General features: G+C 36.4%; 1 protein-coding gene across 1 annotated transcript; it reads left to right on the forward strand.

The window, feature by feature from the left end:
* Positions 1-9,454: 9,454 nt before the first annotated feature.
* On the forward strand, positions 9,455-20,108 carry LOC127091572 (cyclin-H1-1). Its single transcript, XM_051030243.1, has 14 exons — positions 9,455-9,756; positions 9,993-10,167; positions 10,384-10,434; positions 10,669-10,747; positions 10,905-11,023; positions 11,141-11,214; positions 17,290-17,410; positions 17,499-17,567; positions 17,741-17,782; positions 18,927-19,004; positions 19,096-19,154; positions 19,340-19,424; positions 19,572-19,651; positions 19,793-20,108. Exons 2-14 carry the CDS (start codon positions 10,108-10,110, stop codon positions 19,860-19,862), a joined length of 987 nt encoding a protein of 328 aa, XP_050886200.1. The 5' UTR covers positions 9,455-9,756; positions 9,993-10,107; the 3' UTR covers positions 19,863-20,108.
* The last annotated feature ends 7,160 nt before the right edge of the window (positions 20,109-27,268 follow it).

A 27,268-nucleotide genomic window follows, 5' to 3' on the forward strand; every position in this document is an offset into this window, starting at 1 on the left:
AATTGATCATTCCAACACCAATTCAAATTTTCTAAGCGAAACATCACCTCATTTCTAATTCAATTGAAAAACAATAGATAAATAAATTCATAATTAACATGATATTGATTTTATTTTTGTTTTGAAAACCCTTATTCCCCACGATCACGCAACAAGCAACACATCAATCAATCTTGAAACTTCACATATCTAAAATGTTGGTTGTAAGGATCAGTTTCTATTGACCACATCCATGTCAAAAATAAACTAAACAAGAGTTTAAAATCAGAAAGTATCAATATATCATATTATATTCAAGATAATTGAATAAAAGAAATACCTACCAAAATTTATCGATATCAAACTAGTCACCTTAAAATAGCACATTCACGAAAGAGCTAAGTAAATATTACTCACAATATTGACTTTAATGTGTTATATGCAAAATTATGCATGCTCTTAAACTACATGATCTAAATATAATAAATCACCACTAAGACAATCACACAAAGATCTTTACACACCATCAAGACAATAACACAAATTTTTTTATCCACCACTAAGAAAATCACACAAAATCTTTATCCACTAGTATACGATGCATATGACATGTCATGCATGATAAAAATAAAATATAATTCTGTCATTTAGACAATCGAAATATAAAAGAGGATATTTATTACTTCTCGCCAAAATTTAAAAAAATCACAATTTATTTACTTAGTACACTTCATGTATAAGTTTACTTAGTACATTTTCATGTACTATAAATCACAATTTATTGACTTAGTACACTTCATGTATAAGTTTACTTAGTACATTTTCGTGTACTATAAAGTCTATCGCATACACTTCATGTATAAGTTTTTGTTCCGTTTTGGCATTATGACATTCCATTGTAGCATATCGATGCATACAACAACCATACCGTGCATATTCCAGTGTTACACATAATCACTAAGTTATGCAAATTGCAATGATCCATTTAAACACACGGATATTTGAAAGTAGACAAAGAATAATATATTTTTCATTAATGTACACATATTTTTGAAGTATAAGATTAAATCATTACCACTTGATGATAAAAAAAGTTTCAGAATATCACTCCATCATAATACTACTACTTCTAAATGCATTCGCAACCAAGATTTTAAAATTGATTGAACTAAGCTAAAACAATGATAAAATTTACTACTGTATTATACGATTTAAAATTTTAAAATTTAGCAATATCTAATTATAGTATAAATTTAGTTCTTTTATTTCAACCTGTCGCACATATTCTTTAAATTTTAGCAATATTTAATTATAGTATAAACTTAGTTCTTTTATTTCAACCAGTCACACATATTCTTTAAAGTTTAGGTTTTCAATTATTAAATCTTTAAACATCAAAATGTTTGTACAATACCTAACCAATTCTTATATCAATAATTTAGAGTTGCATGGAAAAAAAATCCTTATCTTAACATATTTCGCTCTAAGGTGGAATGGCTATTGATGTTCCAACAATTTTTTATGAGATTTTTTTTATTTGAAAGGTTTCTATGTGAAATTATGAAAGTTTAAAGATGAAAGTTGAGAGAAAGTGAAGAAGTAAGAGAGTAATATGAAAGCAGTCGAGAAAAAATTGACTTAATTTTATTATTATTATTATTATTATTATTATTATTATTATTATTCACTCACACTATAAGATGTTATTGTTGATATATAAGATATAATCCAAATTGTGTGAGGCTCAATTCCAATATTAATTAGGGTTTAAGGTTTGTTACTTTGTTTGTTATATTTGTTACTTAATAGTCAAGCAACTTTGTATATAAATACAAACATATGTAAATCAACATAATCATTCTTCAATAATAGAATCCTTATTTTCATATTCTCTCAATCCCTTTCTCTCCTCACTAAAAATGTCTCGCACATTAACAAATTGATATCTGAGCTCTAGTTAGATTTTTGATGTGTTTTCAAGAATCGCACGTTAGTGATCCTGCTTCCAGGATTGTCGGTTGTTAATCGCATTTTCTGCAAAGATGAATGACACCAACGACATTCTGAGTTCTCTTCCAATTATTGATGGCAAGAATTGGATTCAATGGAGAAAACTTATGCAATCCTTGTTCGACTTTCATGAAACCCTAGAAGTGGTTACTAATGGCGTATTTGAGCTTGTTGAGAAGGCATCTGATGCTCAGCGAGTCGCGAACAAGGAAACGAGAAGAAAGATTACAAGGTTGTGTATTGAATTCAATCGGTGGTAGATCCAGTGAATTTTGACAAGATCTCTTATGCTGAATCGGCAAAGGAGGCATGGGATATTCTTGTCAAGTACTATGAAGGAGGTGAGAAAGTTAAAGCTGCCAAATTGCAGACTTTACGATGGCAATATGCATTGTTGCATACGGGAGAAGATGAAAGATTACAGACTATGTGTTGAAGGTGCAGAATCTTGTCCATCTCATGAAGGATTGTAGTGAAACCTTAACTGATAAGATGATAGTTGAAAAGGTAATGCGTATGTTGACCCATCACTTTGATCACATTATCGTAGCTGTTTAAGAATCCAAGAATCTTGAAACCATGAAACTGAAAGATTTGGTTGGTTTATTGGAGGCACATGAGATTAGGATTGTTGAAAGGAAAGGGGTTCAAGATTTGATACAAGCACTGCAGGCTCATGCTTGGAAGAAACATGGTGATTCTGACAAGTTCAAAGGCAAAAGAGACAAGACTCGGAGCAAGAAGTCTTGGTCGAACCTTCAAAAGCACAAGGTCGATAATAGGGCTTATGAATCCTCGAAAAGAGGAGGAAAACTCCTACCAGAAAGATAAGGAGAAAAAAGGAGTGCAGTGTTATAACTGTAAACAATGGGGTCACATGGCCAAAAATTATTGGTACAAAACAGACAAGGGATCGACAAAAGGCAACGAGGAAGGAGCAAACCTTGCACGCCAAAGTTCAAATGATTATGAAGATATGGTGGTTATGGCTACAGTTGCAGATGATCATGTCGAATCTAAGATCTGGTTCCTCGACTCGGGTTGCTCGAATCACACGACTGGTCGATAAGTATGGTTAACATATTTCGACTCGTAGAAGAAGAGCAAGATCAAACTTACTAATAATAGCTCGTTGCAAGAAGAATGTGTTGGTGACATAGTTTTTTAAAGGAGCAATGGGGGAAAAGCTATGATCAAAGATGTACTCTATGTAACAGGAATGAAGTGCAACCTGCGAAAGATGGAGCCTTAGAATTGCTCGACACCAAGAATAATTATGAAAGATGGAACCTTAGAATTAATTGAAAAAGGTTTCTCAGTGATTATGAAAGGTGGAGCCTTAGATGCAACCACATACTCCGCTTCACACGATGACAAAGCAACAATGCTTTGCCTCTTTGAGATCCATGATATTGGTGCACCTTCGATCATGAATATGTAGCCTACAATATTCTTCTTCTCGTCTTGATCTCCATTGAAATCTGAATCAGTGTAGCCACATACCTATGCATTTGTGTTGGTCTTTTTTTGTCTTAGCATCACCACACCATGATCAATCGTGCCTTTGATGTATCTTAACACTCTATTGAATGCAGTGAGATGAGATTCTTGAGGTTTCTCCATGAATCTGCTCAAAAGTCTGACACTTCGACATATATTTGGCCTGGTATTGCAAAGATACCTCAAGAAACCGATGATTTGTTATTACAATGTTGCACTTACAAACTCATCATTTGTATCATTCTTCAACTTTGCTCTAGTTTCTAATGGCGTAGCAGTTGCATTACAGTTGCTCGTATTGAACCTCTTCAAGATATCTTGGACATACTTCTTATGGTGCAAGAACACTTCTTCACCCATGTTTTTGAACTCCATCCCTAATAAATATGACAAATTCCCTAGGTCATACATTTTAAACTCATGCATTAGCTTCGACTTGACTCTTCTTATATATGTTTCATATGCACATGTAATAAAAAATTCATCTAAATACAAGCATACGATGATTCGACTGACCCTATTTGCATCATTGACATACACTCCATATTCAAAGACACACTTTGTGAAACCTGCTTTAATTAAGAAGTTATATATCCTCCTATTCTAAGCTCTTGAGGCTTGCTTTAAACCATAGAGAGCCTTCCTTAACCTATACACTTTCGACTCATGCCCTTTGATATCAAATCATGGTGGTTGACTGACATAAACTTCTTCTTCCAAAGTTTCATTCAGAAATTTTGATTTTACATCCAACTAATGTATCTTCCACCATTCTCGAATACGTTAGGATCCACACACTGGTGAATCGAGAATACATTTTTGCCATCTTTCTTTCTCCGTTCCTTGTGCGCATTGCTGAACATGATTCACATTCTTTTACAATGCATGTACTCCATCATTCACAATCTCAATTACATCTTGAAATCTAGAGATGACCTTCATTTGCCCAATTCATCGTTTGTAGTTCTCCCCTTTGAAAATCGATAGATTCGCTAGAAATTGCGTTACTGTTGTGTTTCTATTTGCCATTGCAGATTCTCTCTGAATCGTAACTCAAACTCCTTTATACCAATTCATTGGAATAAAAGGGGTTTTCAACAAAAAAGATGAGATAAGAAGAAGAAGGAGAGAGAAAAGAGATACAAACTAAATTGTAAAAGAGAAATATTATTGAGTGAAGTTGTTGTTGTTGGGATTTACATCATACAATGCCTCTATATAGGCAACTAAAGCCCGTACTCAATACTATACAAATTGACCCAAGCCCATAACATACATAATGTAAAGTACAAAACTAAAAGTTACATTTCGGCAGAACAACTATATGTTGTATTCGACTTTGTCGAATACAACTGACTCATACACCTTGACCAGCTACTCTGACATAATTAGATGCTAGCTTTCGACAAAACATCGAATTACAACTTCTAACAATATAGTTATCATAATTCTAAGTTTATTTGTTGCTTCAATATTCATTTATTTAAGGTTTGAACAAACAATTGGATAAGGATGATAAACTTTATGTTTATACGTTGGATAAACTAGTGAAAGTGACTTACAACAATGACAATCCCTCTTGAACTCAACAATGCAATTAAGATAATAATTATATAATTTCATTATTTTTCTTTCATATACAAAATATATAAGAAACACACAAAATGCTGAATTTTTCCTTCACATTCTTCCAGTCCACAAATACATATTACAAAAGGTATACACAAAATGCTGAATTGGAAAGTGAAGATTTGCAAATGAAGATGATCAATTCAGTTGTAGCTAGATACCTTAAAAGAAATTATGTTTCTAAATGTTGAATTATGTTTCTAAATTATGGTTGCACACTAAAAAGAAATTTCAAAGTGTTTTCCTTGAAACAATTATGATGAATTTGATGGATAAGATTCGAATAAAAAAAGATGATGTACATGAGGACAAAAGAGAAGAATGTGTAGAATACAAGTTCCACATTTTTGAGTAAATGTTTATTTAGTATAAACTAACTCTAGATAGTGTTAACCCGTGTATTGGGAATGTTACAAAGATGTGGGCTTTTAACCTAACAATTTTTTTTCTAAAATTTATACTAATTAATTTTCTTTTAAATATTTTTTTTAAATTAATTAAAAAATATTAAATAGTAAGTTACCTTAATCATCATTTTCACATAATTATTTTATCTTAGTCGTCAATGCTAGTCTGTCACGTCTACAAAAATGAAGGGGTACCAACTAAATTTCAAAAGATGAAAAGTTGAAGTACCAAAAAATTAATTTTTAAAATGAAAGAACTAAAATTTTAAAAATATTAAACTAAGGGAATAAAAAATACTTTTAGGGTATGTTTGAATTGGTGTTATGAGATGGAATGAGATGAAATGAAGTGATAACTGATGAGATTTCATTATTTGGATTTGTAAATAATGGATGTAATGTAATGGAACATGGTGGAATCCATTCCATCCAATTCCATTCAAATCTCTATTTTTTGTTCCATCCAATTTGAGGTGTATGCTGTGAAATGAGACATTTTAAATAAAATAACCAAACAATAAAGTGAGATCTATATTTCATTCCACTCGGCTTTATTCCGTTTTGTCATGTTCAATTCCGCTTCGCTCTGTTATGTTCCATCAATCCAAACATAACCTTAAATCTATCAGAAAAGAAATGTATTCAAATATTTGATTTTCTTGACAAAATTAAAAGGGTTAATAAGTATTTACCCCCTGCCGTTTAGGGGTCTTCTGGTTTCCCCCTGGAATTTCTTTTTAAAATTATAACCTTGCCACATAAAGATTCCCCTGACTTAAACCTTTTAGTGACCATATTCACTTGAGGAGCTGATGTGGCAAGTGGGTGTTAATTGAATCTAAAAATTCATTGCCATATGTACCAAATGATTGACACATCACGTGACCACTCATAATTGGGAATTTTACCCTTGCTTTTTGTCCTTCACGTTTATCCTAAATTAGAATACGCCATTGAAGTGCTGAAGCTTATAGTGAAAACGACATTGAAAAGGTGACAATAAGGTTGTGTTTTTGAAAACGAAGTTTCATTCGTAGGTAAATTTTTCTCATTTTTGTAGTTGATCAGGTCCAATATGGTTTTCCATCACGGTGGAGAGTTCGTTAGAGAGAAAATAATGTTTTACATGTGTGGGGGTTAAAAGCACTGTTCATGAACAAAATATTGAAAAATGGGATTTATCTGAGGTGATGAATATCTTTCTTGACCGGGGTTATGAAAGAAACAAGTTTAGGGTATGTAACTAACTTGAAGGTATAAGAGAGTGTTATTTTGAAATTAACAAGGACCATCATGTTATTGATGTTGCTACTTATGTTGTTGGAAACTCCATTGAAGGTCATTTGTATGTTGGACACAATGTGAAGGACATCAATGTCAAAGTGATTGAGCCTTAATGTATTGATGTTACTATTAGGAATGAATCAAGTGACGAAGATGCAAATGAAAGTGATGATGATGCAAGAAATGTTAGCTTTGATGATAGTGAGGAGGATAAAACAACTGGCTTGAATGATGAATTTAAAGTTGTTGAAGTCGACAGGCCTAAAGAAGGTTCAAATAAAGTTGACATAAATGAAAAGGCACTACATGATTAAGATATGTGGAAGTAAGTCACCTATGAAGAAGAAGAAATTAACCCCAAAGAAGAAGATGAAGGTGAAGGTGAATGTGATGTCACCTGCTAAGAAATCAAAAGATGCCTTTGAAGAAAAAGATCATAAACCCAAGGATGATGGAGAAGACCAATATATGAGTGATGAATTAGATAGCTTAGACCCAGGTGCTTATGAAGATGAGAAGTTACCTAAATATAAAAAGTTTATGAAGGAGCAACTTGGGAAAGACTATGAATTCAAGCTAGATATAGAATTTAATTCATTAACTGATTTCAAAATGTCATCATTGAATGATCAATATTAAATGTAAGAGAAATTACATCTGTCAAGAATGAGGAGAGTTGGAGTGACTTATAAATACACCAAATGCGACAAAATGGATCGTAACTCAAGAAAATGCAAGAAAACAGTTCAGAATTCAGAGGCTTTGAAAAGAAAGGTAAGAATTCCTTATTATCATGTACTTAATTTTCTTGTATAATTAGTTGATGTTAATATTATCATAATTGCCAATTGTAGAGAAAGTCACCTAGATAATATGCAAATAAAGCAAAAGTCACTCCTTGTACAGTTAAAGTACCCCCTTGCAACTGGTGCAGTTGAAGTACCCATTGTAACTGGTGCAGTTGAAGTACCCCTTACAATAAATGGAACTGATGTAACTGCCGAGGATGGAAATGACATATTAACACAAGAAACTACTGCCTTGTTATGTTGTGATTATTATAATGTGTTTAATTAGTATGACAATTAATACAATGTGGTTAATTAGCATGACAAATTCACAACATGTGCTATTATTTAATGATATTTTAAATGACTACTTTGTCTTATTATGTAATGACAATTGCGCAACAAGTGCTATTATGTAATGATATTTGAGTCACTGCTCTACCTTATTATATAATGACAATTGCACAATATGTGGTATTATGTAATGATATTTTAAAATAATACTCAAATTGATATCGAAAAGTATTACTGAAATGCTACTCAAATTGATATTGAGAAGTAATACTGCAATTGAATCAAACTTATTTTGTACCAAATTGAAATTGTACTCAAACCCATTTCATTTTGAAAGCTCATTTTGAGACCAAACTGATATTGAATTAAATCAGTATTTGTATCAAACTAATATTGAATCAAACTGATATTGTACCAAACTGTTATTTATACAAACTCATTTTGAAAACTTATTTTGAGACAAAACATATGTAGAATCAAACTCATATTGAAACAAACTCATCCATTCATTCATTAAAACCTCAAATTGATACATTGGAACAACAGATACATTGAAACAATTACTTCAAATTAAATACAACTACAACAACGTATACATTGAAATGTCAAAATGTAATGAAATAAATACAACATATTGAATACAATGGCAAACAACACCCATGACACTGTTATTGCAACAATTAACCAATAACTTTTTGTTCCTTTCATGTTGCAGATTCTTGGTTTTTTCAAGCTTCTTTGAGCAAGATTCCTTGGCATATTCCTTTCAAAACTCCTTTGCGAATTCCTTGTCAAACTTTCTCGGGTAACCAATCATGTCTTCACATTTGTTGCAATCAACTGCTAAGCTATTGTCAACGGTCTTAATTCCAGATTTCCACTAAATTTCATCAAGCTCATCATCCCAAATAAACAAATCACAGCTAATCACTATCTGCATTTAAGAACCAAAGGAAACATGAATTTAAGGAAGAATTAAAAATAAGAAATATTTTTACATGATTTTCATACCTTTTGCCAATTCCTGCATCTCTAAAATCCCCTCTTCGAATTTTTCGGCGTATTTGAGACCCAAATCTTCATGACCTGATTGCAATCACATCTAGGAATTTGTCTTCCATTCAAAATACCGATTGAAGACCATTTGTTATATGTCATTTGCAACCCTTAATACATGTTAACGAAGAATGTAGAAGATGAATTATGTTACGCGTGAATGAAGAAGGTAGAAGATGAATTACATGAATTAGGATTGGGAAGAGGATTAATGTAAAAGATGAATTACATAATTTAGGATTAGTGTTGTGTCAAACATTTGGTATATGTGACAATTGGTTTTTAGATTCAATCAACACCCATTTGTCACATCAACTTCCCAAATGAATCTGACCACTAAAAGGTTTAAGTCAAGAGAATCTTCATATGACAAAATTATATTTTAAAAATATTTTTTTATCAGAAAAAAAATCAAAAGACGCTTAAATGGCCGGGGATAAATACCTATTAACCCAAATTAAAATATTAAAATGTATTTTTTAAAAATATTAAACAAATGAACGGGGCCTTTTTCTCTCTAGCACCCGGTACTCTCATGTTTTCGGACCATCCTCTACTTCCCAATTCACAATTACACTTCTTCCCTCATCTCCCGAGTCTAGACGTTTCTCTTTAAACAAAGTTAAACAAAGAAGAAGAAAACTCATCTTCCAATTTTTTTCAAACTTATTTAACCAATCTTCTTCTCTTCAAAAACTGGTCTATATTTATATATTCCTCTATTTCAACTTCCTTCCCACCGGACCTAACATTGCGAGGGAGTTATTGAAGATCCGATTTCCCTCCACACTCCGACTCTCCTTCTCTTGGTTTTGTTTCTTTCATTTCTTTGTTGTGTTGCATTTAACCATCTCTTTGAATTTTATGTAGCTCAATTATTTGTTTCACATATGCACACCACGTGTTCGATAAAATGTTGTACTGGTTTCTCACCAACATAGCATCACCTTGTTTGATAATCATAAATTTGTATTTCTGCTCTATTAGTTGTTGCTTTTGTCGTGCTTGCCAAGAGCAATACCAACTAAAATTGTCTGTTTTTCAGCACGAGCACTGCGTTTGATTAAAAAACGAGTGCAGTATACCGAATTCACTTGTTCTCAGCTTGAAGAATCAAGCGGTGTTTGCCCCCATTTAAATTTTAGGGTTTCTATTTGACCATGGCTGATTTTCAGACATCTACCCACCGAGCAAGGTGGATCTTTTCTCCACAACAACTGGTACTTGTTTTGTTTCTTTCTTTGCTATTCCTTTGAAATCACAATGCACAACAACACCTTTCACAGACTGCTCTTATTTCTCTGCACGGATTCATACAATTGCTTTAGTTAGATAGTAGGTTGGATGGAGAATTTTGATTTATTACTAGTTTCAATTTTCTCTTATCATGTGGACAATTAAAAAAAAAACCTCTCTTGTATCTATTTTTGTCTTAGGTTGAGAAATATACAGCTGCTAATCAGAGAGCTAGACAAACCCTAGAGAAGGTACTCAGTTTCCTTGTAAACGTATTTGTAAACTGATCAGCATTTCAACTTGAGAGCTTTCAGGGCCATACTTGTTTACTTATTTGTTGCTGTGTTTTTTCTTGAACGTTGTAACCTCACTTGGAACTTCTTTTCTCTTATTGCCTACAAAAGAATAATTTCACCATAATCATAATATGATATAATTTGATAGCTTATTATTGGGTTGCTGATTACTATTGATCTCTTTTAAAGTGTGGAGCAAGTCTAATGGAAGTAGATAGTAATGGGTCTTTGTCATATCCTGAACCCCAGACAACCGCAAGTGATAGTGGTAAAGTTATTTCTGAAATTTATTGTCATTTTTCTACTCAATTGTCTAGAAAGCATTATGTCTTTTAAGTTTTTAAGTGCTGTGAAAATTATTTTTCTCCCATTATTTCTGTGAACTTCTATTTTCTACCGCTCACAAGAGTTGTATTTCCTGGCAGCTGAAAAACATTCTCGGGTAAAACCTCTTAGTAATGAAGAAGAACGATGTATTAAGGTATTTTATGAAATCAAGCTACAAGAAGTGTGCAACAATTTCCACTTCCCTCATAAGATCCAGGTAGGCAAGCTCTTCTATTGGTTTTGTAAATTAGCTGTGAAGTTGTCTGTGTTGATGAATAATTTCACAACACTGTTTTTTTGTAGTCAACCTTTTGAAATAGTTTATGATACACAGGCTACAGCCCTCATATTTTTTAAAAGGTTCTATCTGCAATGGTCGGTGATGGAACATCAACCAAAAAATATAATGTAAGATTTGCTTTAGTCCTTGTGAGGACCTCTTGAGTTTTGACTAATGATGTACTGCACTTGTTTCGTTGATTAAGTAGGAATTCAGACTCACTGGTCAATTTGGTGAACTCGTACTTAGTTTATTAATTGTTTGAAAATGTTGAAATTGGTTGATGTATTGCACGATTGCACCTGATGATGCACTTCTGAGAGAGGGATTAGTTATACGTTTTCTCTTTTCATTAATCTTTTTATCTCTTTGAACTGAATACTTATTTTATATGATATCATTTGTTTGATTAGCTTTGAGACTGTTGATGATTGTAAATATATTTTGTAATTTGTATTTATTATTTTATTTATTTGTTAGGATCCTAGATTCCATCTAGCTCATTCTGTTCTGATTTGATCCCAATAATGTGTTTGCGTTTGCTCTACCTCTTGTACTATGTATGTATATGTTACGTACCAACACAGTACACAATAGAATAGTAATAATAATAATAACAGTATTTAAGAGAAAGAGCTTTATTATATGGTTGTGTAAAGGAACAAGGTACAAAAGAATGAATTACAGATCCCTAGATCTGTAATCAATAGAGAGTCAGTACTCTCTACCCTCACTGCACTAACAGACAGAATGCAAAGATGCCCCTCCATTCCCTCTCTCACTCCTTATAACTAGGAAAGGAAATGTTGTGGTGCTCTCTCCCAACATCACCTCATTTCTAACAACCTTAGCCACTATTTCCCAATCTGCCCTTTCTTCTAGAATAAACCAATAACGGCTTGGCCCCACTAGTTGCTGAGTGAATTAATTGCTGATGTGGTGCTTGCTCATTTGTTTGGGTTCTATCAATACCTCCTCCATCAAAATGGACCTTGTCCTCAAGGTCAAATTTCGGAAACTGACTTCTAATCATTAATTCCTCCTCCCAAGTAGCTTCCTCCATAGTCTTGCCCTTCCAATGAATTAGTAACTGTTTCACCTCTTCCCCATGCTGCTTCACCTTCCTGATAGCAAGTACAACTTCAGGTTGATAAACCTCTATGTGTTCTTCCAACAGGTCTGGGAGTTCTGTGTCTTCTTGGTAATTTCCCACTGCCTTCTTCAATAAGGAAACATGGAAAACAGGGTGCACCCTAGATCCTTCAGGTAATTTGAGTTTGTAAGCCACTGCTCCTATTCTTTCTATTATTGGGTAAGGGCCATAATACTTGGCAGCTAATTTAGCATTAATTCTGGTAACTACAGATTGCTACCGGTGGGCTCTAAGCTTGACAAACACCCATTCCCCACACATAAAACTTCTGTCACTTCTCTTCTTGTCTGCCTGACTCTTCATTCTCTCTTGTGCCTTCACTAACTGAATTTTTAATTGTTTCAGAGCTTCATCTCTGTCCATCAAGTCCCACTGCACACTGGCCACTCTAGTTTCTCCTTGCACCCATCTTGTCAGCCGAGGTGGAAGTCTTCCATACACCACCTCAAATGGTGTCTTACCTGTTGAGGCATGGAAAGTAGTGTTATACCAGTACTCAGCCCAATGAATCCACGTCACCCAAGTCCTTGGCTGATCAGCTATAAAACATCTCAGATAAGTTTCCAGACATCTGTTTACCACTTCTGTTTGGCCATCAGATTCTGGATGATAGGCTGTACTCATCTTGAGTTTGGTTCCTTGCAACTTGAATATTTCCCTCCAGAAGTTACTCATGAAGATAGGGTCCCTGTCACTTACTATTGATAAAGGAAGGCCATGTAATTTGATTATTTCCTTGCAAAAAATTTCTGCTATACTTCGGGCTGTATAGGGATGTTTTAGGGGTATAAAGTGTGCATATTTAGATAATCTATCCACTACTACCAATATAGCTTCAAACTGTTTGGACTTAGGCAAGCCTGTGATGAAGTCTAAGGATATATCCTCCCATATCTTTTCTGGAATAGGGAGTGGTTGCAGCAACCCACCTGGAGATGATGCCATGTATTTTTGTCTTTGACATATATCACATTGTCTAACAAATTCTTGTATAGTGTTTTTCATACCTACCCAATATATATTTGCAGCCATTCTCCTATATGTTTTGTAGAATCCTGAGTGCCCTCCTTGTGGTGTAGACCTTGTGGTGTAGAATGAAACTCTTGTAATAGAGTAGGAATGAGTTGAGATTTGTTGGAAATTACCAACCTGTCTTCATAAAAAAGAACCCCTTGTCTATAACTGTACCCAAGCCAAGATGAAGGATCTTGTTGAATCTCTGCAATGATCCTTTGTAATTTCTCATCTTCTTGCACCTCTGCTTTGATTTGCTCTCCTTGTGCCCAAGTCACCATAGAGTTCATAGTATTCAATTCACAGCCTTCATGCACCCTAGACAGTGCATCAACACCCTTGTTGAGCTTGCCTTGTTTATAAATAATCTCGAAATCATAACCCATCAGCTTTGCAGCCCAATTTTGCTGTTCTGCAGTTACTATTTTTTGCTGCATTAGTTGTTTGAGGCTTCTTTGATCCGTCGATACTACAAACTTCCTTCCTAACAAGTATGGCCTCCAATGTTGGATTGCCAACACTACAGCCATTAGCTCCTTCTCATATGCGGACTTAGATAAATTTCTGATTCCCAAAGCCTTGCTAAAGTAAGCCACCGGTTTTTTGTCTTGCATCAGAATAGCCCCTATGCCCGTACCTGAGGCATCACATTCAATAACAAATTCTTTTGAAAAGTCTGGTAAGGCTAACACTGGTGCTGTTGTAAGCCTCTGCTTCAATGTGTCGAACGCTGCTTGAGCCTTCTCGTTCCATTTAAAACCGTCTTTCTTAGTTAATTCTGTTAAAGGTTTGGCAATTTTTCCGTAATCCCTGATGAACTTCCGATAATAACCTGTCAGCCCCAAAAACCCTCTAACTCCTTTAACATTCTTGGGTTGAGGCCACTGAAGCACACCAACCACTTTATTAGGGTCAACAGCTACTCCATTCCCTGTGATTACATGCCCCAAATACTCCACTGACTGTTGGCCAAAACTGCACTTCTTCTTGTTTACCACCAAACTATGAGCAGATAACAGCTCCGATACCTCTTTAAGATGCTTCATATGAGTTCCCCAGTCTTGGCTATAGATAAGAATGTCGTCAAAAAACACCAATACACTCTTTCGGAGCAATGATCTAAACACGTCGTTCATGAGGTTTTGGAACGTCGAAGGGGCATTGGTAAGCCCAAACGGCATTACAAGGAACTCATAGTGTCCTTCATGAGTCCTGAATGCAGTCTTCTCAACATCAGAATCCTTCACCCTTACTTGGTGGTAGCCCGACTTAAGATCCAGCTTGGTAAAGAATTTCGCACCATGTAACTCGTCTAATAATTCTTCAATGACAGGGATAGGGAATTTGTCGGGAATGGTTACCTTATTAAGTGCTCTGTAATCAATGCACATCCTCCATGTGTTGTCCTTCTTTTTTACCAAGATAACGGGACTAGAGAATGAACTCGTACTGTGACGAATTATCCCGGCAGCCAGCATCTCTTTAACTTGCCTTTCAATCTCATTTTTATGGTGATGGGGGTAGCGGTAAGGACGAACATTCACTGCTCCATGTCCGTCGATGAGATTGATAGCGTGCTCCTTCTTCCGTCTGGGTGGTAGGCTCGAAGGCGTTTGGAAAATGTGAGCGTACTTACCTAACACCTCCTCCAACTCCCGGTGTTGGTGTTCCGACAACACAGATTCGCAAGTTGTTTGGAAAACGTTCGCGTACTCACCCGACACCCACTCCAACTCTGGGTTTGGGCTTTCGGACCTAACGAATTCACAAACCACCTTAGGCTCAACCCCCTCAATTCTCCACACCTCTCCATCTTTCTTGGACCTGGGTTTCTCTAAAATACTTTGCAATGCAATCAATGGCTTTTTGCACCCCTCTTTGTTTCCAAGTGTTATCCACTTCCCTTGTTCCCAAAAACTCATAGTGTGTTGCTTCCAATTAATAATAGTATCACCCAAAGTTTTTAACCATTCAACGCCCAACACCACGTCAATACCCCCTAATTCAAACAGTTGCAGATTCGGCTTTAGTTTGTAACTTCCAATGTACATTTCCAGCTCTTTGCACCTCCCCTGCGCTTCTATTTGGACCCCATTCCCTAGTTTAACCTTCATTTGTGGAGTTTGTTCAATGGGCCAATCCATGTGGTGTACTAAACTTTGTGAATGCCCCACTATCCACCAAAATTAATACTTCTACCCCCATGATTGTTCCTTGAAACTTCATGGTTTGATGATTTTCATGGGCTATATGATGTAAATTCAATATGCTCATCTCTCCGTGCTCCTCATCCTTCTCTTCACCTACCTCCACAGCCAACACCTTGGCTTCTCCCTCCTCCTCACATTCATCATCCACCACTAACACTCTAAGGTGTTTGTCTGGACATTGATGGGTAGGACCAAAAGGTCCTTTACATTTGAAACATAATCCTTTTTTTTTTCTATCCATAAGTTCATTGTAAGAGAGGTGTGTAAACCCTCTATCACGAGGCCCAACACGCCTCCTGTCACCTTGGGCCTGCCTGTCATTGTTTGGCCCATTTCTCATATTGCCACTTACACCCCCTTCTCTATTTTTTACCATAACCCAATCTGACCCTCCCTTGCTTCCAACCTGTGACCCAACCCGGTAAGGCCCATTTTTTGGCCCACGGTTGAGTCCAACTCCACTCTTCCCTTTTACCTCCTTCTCTACAGCACGAGATACTTGCAACAACTTCATTCTACTCATATCTCCCATGGTTGCCAGACTCCTAACTCTACCTTTAATCTCCGATTGCAACCCATGAAGAAAATAGCCTTGAAATTGCTTCTCCGGTAACCGCGGAATTTGAGCGATTAAATATTCGAACTCTGTTATGTACTCTTCCACATATCCTTCTTGCTTCAGCTCAGTCAACTGCTCGTACACATCTCCATCGCCATGTCCCCCGTACCTTTCGAGTAACGCTTCCTTCAACGTCTCCCAAGTCAGTCCTTCATCTTCTTCAACTAGTGAGTTGAAAAAGTGTATGGTGTGTCCTTCCATACATAACTGGGCTAAACTCACTTTCACTTCCGGCGTGGTACCCTGTACCCGAAAGTAAATCTCTGCTCGTGAAATCCAACCGGCAGGATCTTCACCGTCGAACGACGGAAGCTCCACCTTGTTCGCTGAATGACGGAACTCGGTCAAGGGATCGGCGCGAAACCCATTTGAAGCTTCTCCGATCTTCTTCTCCGGTGTCCCCAAGTTCTCCGGTACAGTTCTGTTCAACACACTCCCACTGCTCTCCTCTCTTACCGCCTTTCCCAGGTACTTCTCCAACATCGCAATTAAACTCGAGTGATTCTCCTTCACCTCTACCTGGAAATTTTCCAAGGTAGAACGGACTTCCGAGATTTCTCCTTCTAATGCCGTCACCTTTGCCTCCATTCTCGTTAAAGCTACCGCTGTGATTTTCTTCGCCGGCATCCACTGGTACCGGTGCTTCGAATCCGGTAGGTCGGACCAGTTGTTACGTACCAACACAGTACACAATAGAATAGTAATAATAATAACAGTATTTAAGAGAAAGAGCTTTATTATATGGTTGTGTAAAGGAACAAGGTACAGAAGAATGAATTACAGATCCCTAGATCTGTAATCAATAGAGAGTCAGTACTCTCTACCCTCACTTACCCTCACTGCACTAACAGACAGAATGCAAAGATGCCCCTCCATTCCCTCTCTCACTCCTTATAACTAGGAAAGGAAATGTTGTGATGCTCTCTCCCAACGTCACCTCATTTCTAACAACCTTAGCCACTATTTCCCAATCTGCCCTTTCTTCTAGAATAAACCAATAACGGCTTGGCCCCACTAGTTGCTGAGTGAATTAATTGCTGATGTGGTGCTTGCTCATTTGTTTGGGTTCTATCAGTATATACCTGTAAATCTCTTATGAATCATGAGAAATATTCAGATTTAATACTTCATTATGATTTATTTATTATCTACTGAAAATTGTATTTATTCATTACTTCTTAATAACTCAGAGGAAACCTTTGTACAGGTTGACCTGCATATATGCTGCTTGTAAGATAGAAGAAAATCATGTATCGGCTGAGGAGCTTGGTAAGGGGATTTCGCAAGATCATCAAATGATTCTCAATAATGAGATGATAGTTTATCAGGCATGGACCGGCCTCGAGTATCAAATTGTTCTAGTTCGTCTGTTTTATATTTTAAATTCATTCATGACTAGAAAGCGTTGTTATGCAGAGTCTGGATTTTGATCTTATAGTTTATGCTCCATACCGCTCGGTTGAAGGTTTTACAGATTATATGGAGGTTCGTCTAATTGTTCGTGTGGAATTCTTTTTAAATGTCTACCATTTTGTGCATTTCAAAATAAATCTTGTTTTCTCATTTTATTTTTGGTTTATAATTCTATGACTCGTCTGCCATTAACTCTTTTTTAACAATTTCACGTTGAATTGAATTTTGTGACTGATCATTTACAGGAATTTTGCAATACTGGCGAAGATGAGCTTCCAAAATTCAAGGTACTAGAATTTTTGTCCAGCATAACAATCAGACTGAGCACATTGTTGTGGTCATTGGCGAATGAATTTTTTATACATATTCGTTGACACCAGATATCAAATTTATCACACTTACACCTCTCAATAACTCTTGGTAAAAGATTGATTAAATCAATCCGACCGATGAATTGAGAGATATTATAAAGTAGATCAAGTCTATAAAATTTTATAAATTTGAAATATTATTTGGTATTCTATCATATCAATTTTTATTCAACGATTAATAAGTTATTTAAAATATATGTAAATATCAACTACTAGAATATATATCATGGAATGTTTAAATTGTTATACATGATCATATCATGATAACATTAAATAATTCAACGGTTGGATTGATTTAATTTGATTTCTATAAAAAGTTATTGAAGGTGTAAGTATTCAAATTTCAAATGATTAGCGGTCATTACTTATTCCTTGTCCAGGATTGAGATTGTTTTAAGTGTTTAGAGAACTGTAGGCAATCTTGACCGTAAAAATCTTTTACTCAATAGGTGAAGTAATTGTTGCATTAAGAACTGCACATCATGCAGTTTCTTTCCAAAATGTAGATGATCTCATTCCCTTCAACCATGCGTTTTGTCTACTTGTAATATAATGCAACAATTTATATTTCAATTGAATGCAATAAATGGTAGAATGTACCAATGCCCTCTTGAACACAAAATGCACCATAGAATGTTCCAATAAAAACACATACATACAAACTATGAAGCATGGACACCCCGAAAACAACACCGACACTGACACGGCGACACCGGTAATGATTTGAAAAAATGAATAAATTAAACGTAATTACAAGTGTCGGTGTTGGTGTCCGACACGGATACAACTTTTTTCAGAGGGGTGCCGGTGCTGCATAGCATAGAAATATCAAGTGAGAGGTGCAGGATCCAATTCTCGTTCAATCCTATGTGAATGATCAGGCTCTCACCCAATGCCTTCCTATATGAGCATGTATGTGAGCATTCATGTAATGTAATGCTTGTTTCCTCTATGACCTTCCCTTATGAAGCATTATTTTCTTTCTGTTCAACTCTTGTTCTTCTTTGGTTATAAAGAAATAGGTACTTGTTTCCTGATAATTTTTTCTCCTGCTGTTTAGGCTTTGCAAGATACGGCAGGGCGGGAAGTTGATAAAATGATGCTTACAGATGCACCACTCTTATTTACTCCTGGGCAGGTATGCTCAGAATAGTCTGTAAATTTTGTAACTCTGTTGTTGCATTTTTATATTTTTTGTGACAACAATAGTCTGTTTCATCCTAATGCAGTTGGCCTTGACCGCTCTACGTACCTCAAATGCACTTCATAAAGTTGTCGACTTTGATAGGTACTTGTTTCGCATGTTCCTTTGTGATAACCATCCTCAGCTCCTATAATCCGCTTCCTTTAGCTGTAATTTGTTTCATAATCACGCAACAATAAAATGACTTTGCCTGGTGTTTGATTTTTAATATTGTTCTTTGACCCAAATTAAACTGAGACATTTACTCCTACACTGGTACTTAATTGCAGTTTCCTGAGCGGTATTTTTTCCCATAAGAATTCTACACACACAATGGGCGAACTTCTTGAGTCATTGGATGCAATTGATTCTTGGGTAATTGTTTCTCATCCTAGTAGTTGTTGCGAAACTGAATTTGATTTCTTGATGCGAAATTCCAAGTTTCCACGTTGTATTAGCTTGGTAATGTTGTCTTATTCTGTATGCATGGACCAACCAATGTGGCCTTGGCTATATATGCAGGTTAGAAAATACACAAGTCCTTCAGAGAAGGAATTGAAGCATATCGACCGTAAACTGAAGTCTTGTTGGGGTCATGACGAGTAATTTCTTTACCCTTTGATGTGGAGTTGCTGTTGGTTGTTTACATTCTCCCCACCTACACACAAACACCAGGGACCAAACATATGTTTTTTGAGAGAGATTTTCTGATTATTATATAATAATTTTGGATTTCCTTACAGGGGAAAGAAGAGGGAGAAGAAATCAAAGCACAAGTCCAGAAAGAGCTCGAAAGAAGCACAAAATGTGTAGCCTCTTCTCTAGTTTTATAGAATTGAACATGAAGTATGGGGGGTTGAAGAGCTTGTTTTTTTTTCTTCTATTGAAAACACCAACATGATAGAACAAACCTGGGTCCATTTTCTTTAGTTAGAAGAAAGGAGGAGAAAAAAAATCGTTCGAGCTAGTTTTAGCTCACCTCCAAAACTGAGATAATTTGAAGGAGAGGAATTATTTATTTAAAATTTGCACTAAATTTACATATTTCCTTTATTAGAATCTCTTTCCTATTGTCAAATCAAATGGACCAAACAGACCCAAGTGACAAGTAACATTTCCTTCGCAGGTCATTAATAATGACCGACCACAAATATTTGGAAAATTCTCCTACAGCAAGCTTTACTAGTAAGTCTGATTTTGGGGTGTTTGCTGCTCCACCTGTCTCTTTCGATTGCCTTTTGTATGGCATTTAAACCCCAATGAATTAAATGTGTTTGGATTTATGGTGAGATTAACAAAATTACACTGAGCCATCTCGATTTTGTCCGAAGTTGCACTTTAGAGCTTCAATAAAATTACAACAAATTTACAATACCAAATTCACTGTCTATAGGATGATACTCGTACATTGTACGGATACTGATATATTTTATAATGTAATAAAAATGGAATAAATAAAGGATAAAATTGTATAACTAAAAAAATTTATTATTTAAAAAGAAAATAAATTGATGTTTATGATTTTTTTATATATAAAAATATTTGAATCAATAGTATTTTTTATTTATTTATGTTTAGATATTAATTTTGTTTTTCTAAAGTTATTCTCATTTATTAAAATAAGACTATTTAAAATATTTGGATCAACATAAATATTGGATTGATAAATTTTTATTATTCAATATTTTGGTCAGTGGTTTTATTTTTTTCGTTCATATTTTTATTAAAATTGGATCATAAATATAATTTTTTCTTATATATAAATATTTGTACAAACAATATATTTTTTCGTATGTAAATATTATTTGTCTTATTTTTTTTTATTATGAGTTTGATATGTGGTTTTTTTACAAAAATAACCCACTTTTTCAAGAAAATTCCCAAAATATCTCTGGTTTCAAAAAAATTCACAGAATATCCCACTTTTAGGAGGAGTTGCCAATTGAATTGGAGACTCCTCTTAAAACTTGAATGGAGGTGCCAATTGGATTGGCTAGGGCAGTTGTCCTAGCTAATCCAATTGGCGCCCCTGTGTAGGTTTTAAGAGGAGTCGCCAATTCAATTGGAGATTCCTCCTAAAATGCATTTTTTGTGTGTTTTAGGGTATAAGTGATAGATAAATTTGATATAAGACCACTTGATATTAATAAAATTTTCCGTTTACACAAAGAAATCTAATGGTGATGACCGGGATCACCTAACCGACCTCCGGTCCCACATCCTCTAGCTACCCTAACCCTTGGTCATAACCCACGTTGACGATTCTGCACCGGTGTTTGATCATCTGAGGGGCCAGGAGCGTCACTACCAACTACAGGAGAAGGTCCGTTGGGGTATTCAGACAAGTCGGCATAGTCTTTAGTATGCATCGATGGTGTACCGTCGTAGCTGAGCTCATGACCCATGCTAGAGAAGTTGGGATGTGGTTGACTCATTGATGGGCGACCGAGACGGTTGAAGGAAGACATGCGTGTGAACGATGCGTCGAGGAAAGATTGGAACCTGCGAAAAATCAACCGGCGAGACTCAAAATAAAAACACACAGAGCCGCCACTGCGCGTTATTTATCCCAAGATAGGGAAAGGAAACGCTCAGAGAAACCTGGAAAGACATGGTCTCGCGACCAGAGAGAAAAGGTTCGGGAGTCGGTTACGCGAGGGGAAGGTATTAGCACCCCTCACGTCCTAGGTACTCCTAGGGATCCACGTCCTAGAATAAAGAAAAGGTTGCTAAACATCACACACACACACGGGGAACGCAGGTGGGGTTAAGAGGAACGAGCTCGATAAGGTATCGCACCTTATGCCTACATATCTTGTCTGGAACAAGAATCAGAGCCACTGTAGTTCGGCTTACGCACGCCAAACAACACAAAACATACAAACAAACAAGAGTGGCAAACATGGAGCCCGACAACCACTGGATGGAATTACGTCGGCATCCGAACCAAAACACACTCAAAAGGGCAAACATGGAGCCCGACAGCCAATTCTGGGCTTACGTCAGCATCCGAACCCAAAACAAGACAAACAGCACATAACAAGCAAACAAACAAACAATAACTGGCTAAAGAGTCGGAGACTCGAGCCTAGCATTTGTCAAACAACACACACAAATAAATAAAAAGGCGCCCGGAGTGGTCTCGCACGACCACCTGCCTACATACCTCGTCTGGAACGAGGATCAGGGCGATGTAGTTCCCCTGAAAGGGACTGAATTGCTAACCAGAAACCGGGGAAAGATACACAACTAGGGAGCTGAGACTCGAGCCTAATGTTGTCATGCATCGTTAACCCTAAGTTCGGTTTTCTATCCTACTTGCATAAGCAAACTAACCTAACCAGGAAAGAAGCTAGCACACAAGCATACAATCATATATCATCAAATGAGAACAGGTATCTCAAACAAGCATGTCAATCAGATATCCACATAACACGCACTATAGCCAAACAAGGGGGCTCAATCAATCAGGTTTGACTGCCTAAGCAATCGTCTGTACAGGCTGTGTTTGCTCTTAACCTTGCCATTACGAGGCTAAGGTGAAGCAGATGAAAGGATGAAGTGAGGATCAGACCTCACAGCTCATATCCCTAACCAGGGAGAGCTGACAAATGAGCATGGGTCCAGAATAGGGGAACCCTTCTATACTCGATGACTCTGACACAACAGATCTTGGGCTTTTGATCTCAATGCTACAACCATGTAATGGGAGCAAGGAGAAGACTCAACTGAATAGTGGGGGACAGGTTGCTTGCCCCTACCTTCCACCAATTGCCTTACTTGAAGGACTTTTCCTGCTTGGGCTTAAAAATAAACATACACAAGCATTGCCTCTTAAGGAGGACTTCAGTCAATTTGCCCGGCCCGGTAACAGCCGGGTCTCCAGACTACATGAAGCTTAGGAAGTTACCTCAATGCAAGTTGCTTATGCAAAGCAAAGCAAAGCAATAGTTCACAAGGAACTGAGCAACTAAAGTACCTGGAAACAATCAAACTCAGTCAGTACTCAATTAGACAAACTATACAGCAAACAATCAAACAGTTTAAACAATATAACACAAAGCAAGCTCAAGGCTTAAGCCCAAGCTCCAACATCTACAAAACAATGTTATGTTAGTGTACAAACATCCACAACATCAATTAAAATCAACTTGTATCATTCTCCATGTACATTGCTTTTTTTTATCCTGAAAAATCAAGCAAATATTAGCAACTAGACCACTAGGCCAAGCCTAGGGTCCCAAAGCAAGAAAAAAGTTAAAACAGCAAGGTATCCACCATCCAACATCAAATTAACATCAAACAAGAGCAAACATCCTTGGTCTCATGTTTATATCATCCATCAAGTTCAATTCATGCACAAAACAATCCATATTGGTTCAAATGAAGCACCAAATATACAAACAGAAGTATTGCATTCAAAGCCATGCCAAAACACATCCAAAAATTCTCAAATTAAATACACCTAAACAGGGGATAATCAAGGTCTACCATGTCAAATTTGAGCTTAATTGGGCAAATGAAACCATGTCAATGAAAATCCACAAAAACAGACACAATTACATGCTTCAATTCACACCATCAATGCATACATCCAATTCAAAAATTCATATCTCATTGAAAACAAAAAAGAAATGGATGAGACCAAAACAGGGAGGTCACACAACGTGTCTAGTTCATGCATATCAAATTTCATGGCCATACAATACAATATGAGGATTTCCCAATCAATCTACCAACATGTATCACATGAGCTTGCAATTTCAATCACCAGAAATGAAAAATCATGATCAATTAGAAAAGGCAGCGAAAATTTCTACAAAAATTCATACAACATCCTAACATATCAACAATTCACCATGCCAAATTTCATTCAATTCTAACATGCATAGGTTATCCAATTAAATTCAACAAGTTGACATCAAGAGGTGTGACACAAATTGTCACACCTAAGTTCCAGAATTTGCTGCTCTCTGACCAGGTACCAAAAATTCATGAAATTTACATATAAATAATCCTCAATGAGTCAAGAACCACCACAAAAATTTTCAGCCATTTATTTTATGATATGAGTATTTCATGATCAAATTGCCAAAATGTATCAAAATGTGACATACATTAGAAAACCCTAGGTCAAATAAAATATTTGCCAAGCACAACTTTGACCAATAGGTCAAAAAAATCCTACACAAGTCAACAAAGTCAAGGAAAAAATCTCCATATTTTTAGGAATTTTTTACTATTTTTTATGAATTTTTTAAAGTGTTAAATATTTTTTAGAAATTAAATGAATTAATTAAAACTGCACAGTGGCAGTATCGTAATTCTTCTTGGCGAGGGCGGGAAACGCCATTTTCAAATGTTTAAACAGAATTTTGGATCAAAACAAATTCCAGCATCGTCTTCCACAAGCGTATTTCAGAAAATGAAAATCATGATGAACATCGAAATTCAACGAAAATTGCCGTGCATATAACCGTTGGATTCGTCTCAATGAGAGGATCATGAATATCACACTATTTTTCACTAACAGTTCCTAAATCTCTCGAATCGACTCACTTAGGGTTTGTGTTCTTACTTTCAAACTTAGATTTCTCACGCTACGATTAATCATTTTCTAAACCACAAACAGCATTGAAACCTACGTGAAACGCTCTTCAAAACACATATAATTATGAAGCATATGGTGATGATCGATTTTCACTCAAACCTGGAATGGCAGCCGCGATTTTGATGCTCTCAGCGCTCTTTTCTTCAAAACAGAAGTAGAAACACGATGAGGAAGGTGATAGGAGATGCTAGCTTCGATTGATGTTGATCCTAGAGCTCACAATTCCGGTTTGCCATAGATGAGGTGATGATGAACAGTCACGAACCAGTGCTCTACTCCTTCCAAACTACCAAAACAGATGGTGAGGATGATGATACAAATCCAAATCAAAAAGAATCTTGAGATTTGGTGTAGAATTGATGGAGAATTTTGGAAATGAAGGTTTTTGTGTTCTTGAGGGTTTGGAGAGAATGAAGAGTTTCTTGATCTAGTTTTTGGTGAATGAGTTTTCTGTTATGATTATGGAGTGATTTAGAATATATATGGTAGCTTAATCCATCACTAATCATGTTAATTAGCATTTTGGCATAATTAGTGAAAATGCAATTTTGCAAATGGAGGGTAAAATGGTCAATACACAATGACAGCTAGTGCCAGCTGTTTTGACAGCTCAAGCAATCCCCAAATGACATATGTAATGTGTAGAAACTTGTTTCATGTCCATTGGTGGAGTATTTCTCAAAATCACATGTGTGTGGTAATTGATCCATTTTTAGCATTTCATTTTTCAACCCAAAACTCAAACCATGTGCATTAACCATGAAATGAATATTCAAACACACTTAAAATGCCATTCCTGAGGTGTTGGAAAAAGTCCCATTCAAAAATTCCAATTATTTTGACATTTGGACAATTTTGCCCCTGGTCCAATTCAGCTGTCCAGTTGAAAAGTGACTTTTTGCCTTGGCCATTTTTGGGAAAATCCAATGATGCACCCTCAAAGTACATGTCAAATGGAGTTTGTGCATATAAAGAACTTGCAATTTGGACAAAGTATGTGGTAGTTATGGCCTCCTGATTACGGGTCTTTTCTGAAATTCACTGGGCCATATCTTGCAAACCATACATTGGATTTTCAAGTTCTTGGACTTTTTGGAAAGGTGAGAGCAAGATCTACAACTGTCATGTTGAACAATTTTTCATTTGAAGCTTCCTTGGACTTCTGTTTTTGAGGTCAAAAACTTTCCATTTTTGGAAACTTCAATTACCAGTCACCTGCCATTTTTGGCAGTTTTTGTCCTGACTTGATTTTCTTCATTTTTAAGCTTTGAGATGTCATTCAACACTTGTTCCAACATGAATGAAGTGCCTTCAACTCATTTCCACCTCCAAATCCATCAGATCATGTACAGTTGACCACAGTTGACTTTTCATCTGACAGATGAATCTGGCAAGGCATAGATCAAATTAAGCCCCAATTTCCAACTGAAATGGCTCAAGGGTGAAACCCTAGCCTCAATTAGCACAATATAACCAAATAATGAACCCCAGAATCATCAGAAACCCCATCTCCTGATCCAGCCCTGATTGGCCCAATACAACTGATTAGGGTTGACCAGTGGTCAAAACCCTAATCTCAAGGAATCTTCTTCAACCACTTGATGACATCCAACCCTGATGATGATGATGTATCAATTCAAACAAGATGAAGACCAATATCCCTTGAGAATCATGAAACCCTAATCCACAGCCCAATCCTCAGATGGCCCATGATCAGTCAATAACCCTAGGCTTGCACCTTGACTTCCTCACCTCCTGATTAAGACTTGGGAAGATGACTTGCACCATGTAACCACATGTTATGCAATATGAGATGCCTAATGCCCTAAAATGAAATGCAAATATGATAATGCTAGTCCCAAGAGAGGAGGGCAAATTTTGAGGTGTTACATTGGGGTGTTTGGTAGAGATATGGTTGTTGGATGTTTTGGTTTTGTGATGTTTGGCCTTCTTGGCTAAGGTAGGAGGAGGGGCGGTTGGTGTTGAATGATCGTTGGGTGTTCTGGCTAAGGCGACTTTGGTAGGGTGACGGGGTGGGTGCGAAGCGATGTTGGGTCTCAGGTTGATGGTCAATTTGTTGGTGGTGGTATGGGGTATGCTCTTGGTATTGGGGTTGGGTGAATGACATGCTTCAGTTGTATGTTTGTCTGTTTGTGGAACAGAAAGTTTGACGGATAGGGGTTTGTGAGTAACCGGGCTGATAATGTTGTTGGGGGTTAGATTTTGATCCTTCTGGTGTGTAAGTTTCCTGGCGTGGGTCGTATAGGTACATATCCTCGGCGATGAACTGAAAACCAACCGATTTGTACCAACCCATATAAGTACGACTTGATTTTTCTTCAGTTGGCATGATTGCGTCAGTTAACACATGGTCATGACGGTGCTTCCATTTGCGACACTCCGATCTTGCGAAGCTTTGCCATGGATTGAAGTTCCATTGGTCGTTAACTTTACGCAGATGCCATTCTCCTAGGCTAGCTGGGGGATCTGGGATATTCTGGAGCATACCGAACTGCAGCTTCACACGATCACTGTTGTGCATCTCCACAGTTGTGAACCGTATTATAGGTGTGCATACAATCCATACGGCTGCGTCTTCAGCGTTGAT

Source organism: Lathyrus oleraceus, chromosome 6, assembly GCF_024323335.1.
Source record: "Lathyrus oleraceus cultivar Zhongwan6 chromosome 6, CAAS_Psat_ZW6_1.0, whole genome shotgun sequence".
NCBI classification, from domain to species: domain Eukaryota; kingdom Viridiplantae; phylum Streptophyta; class Magnoliopsida; order Fabales; family Fabaceae; genus Lathyrus; species Lathyrus oleraceus.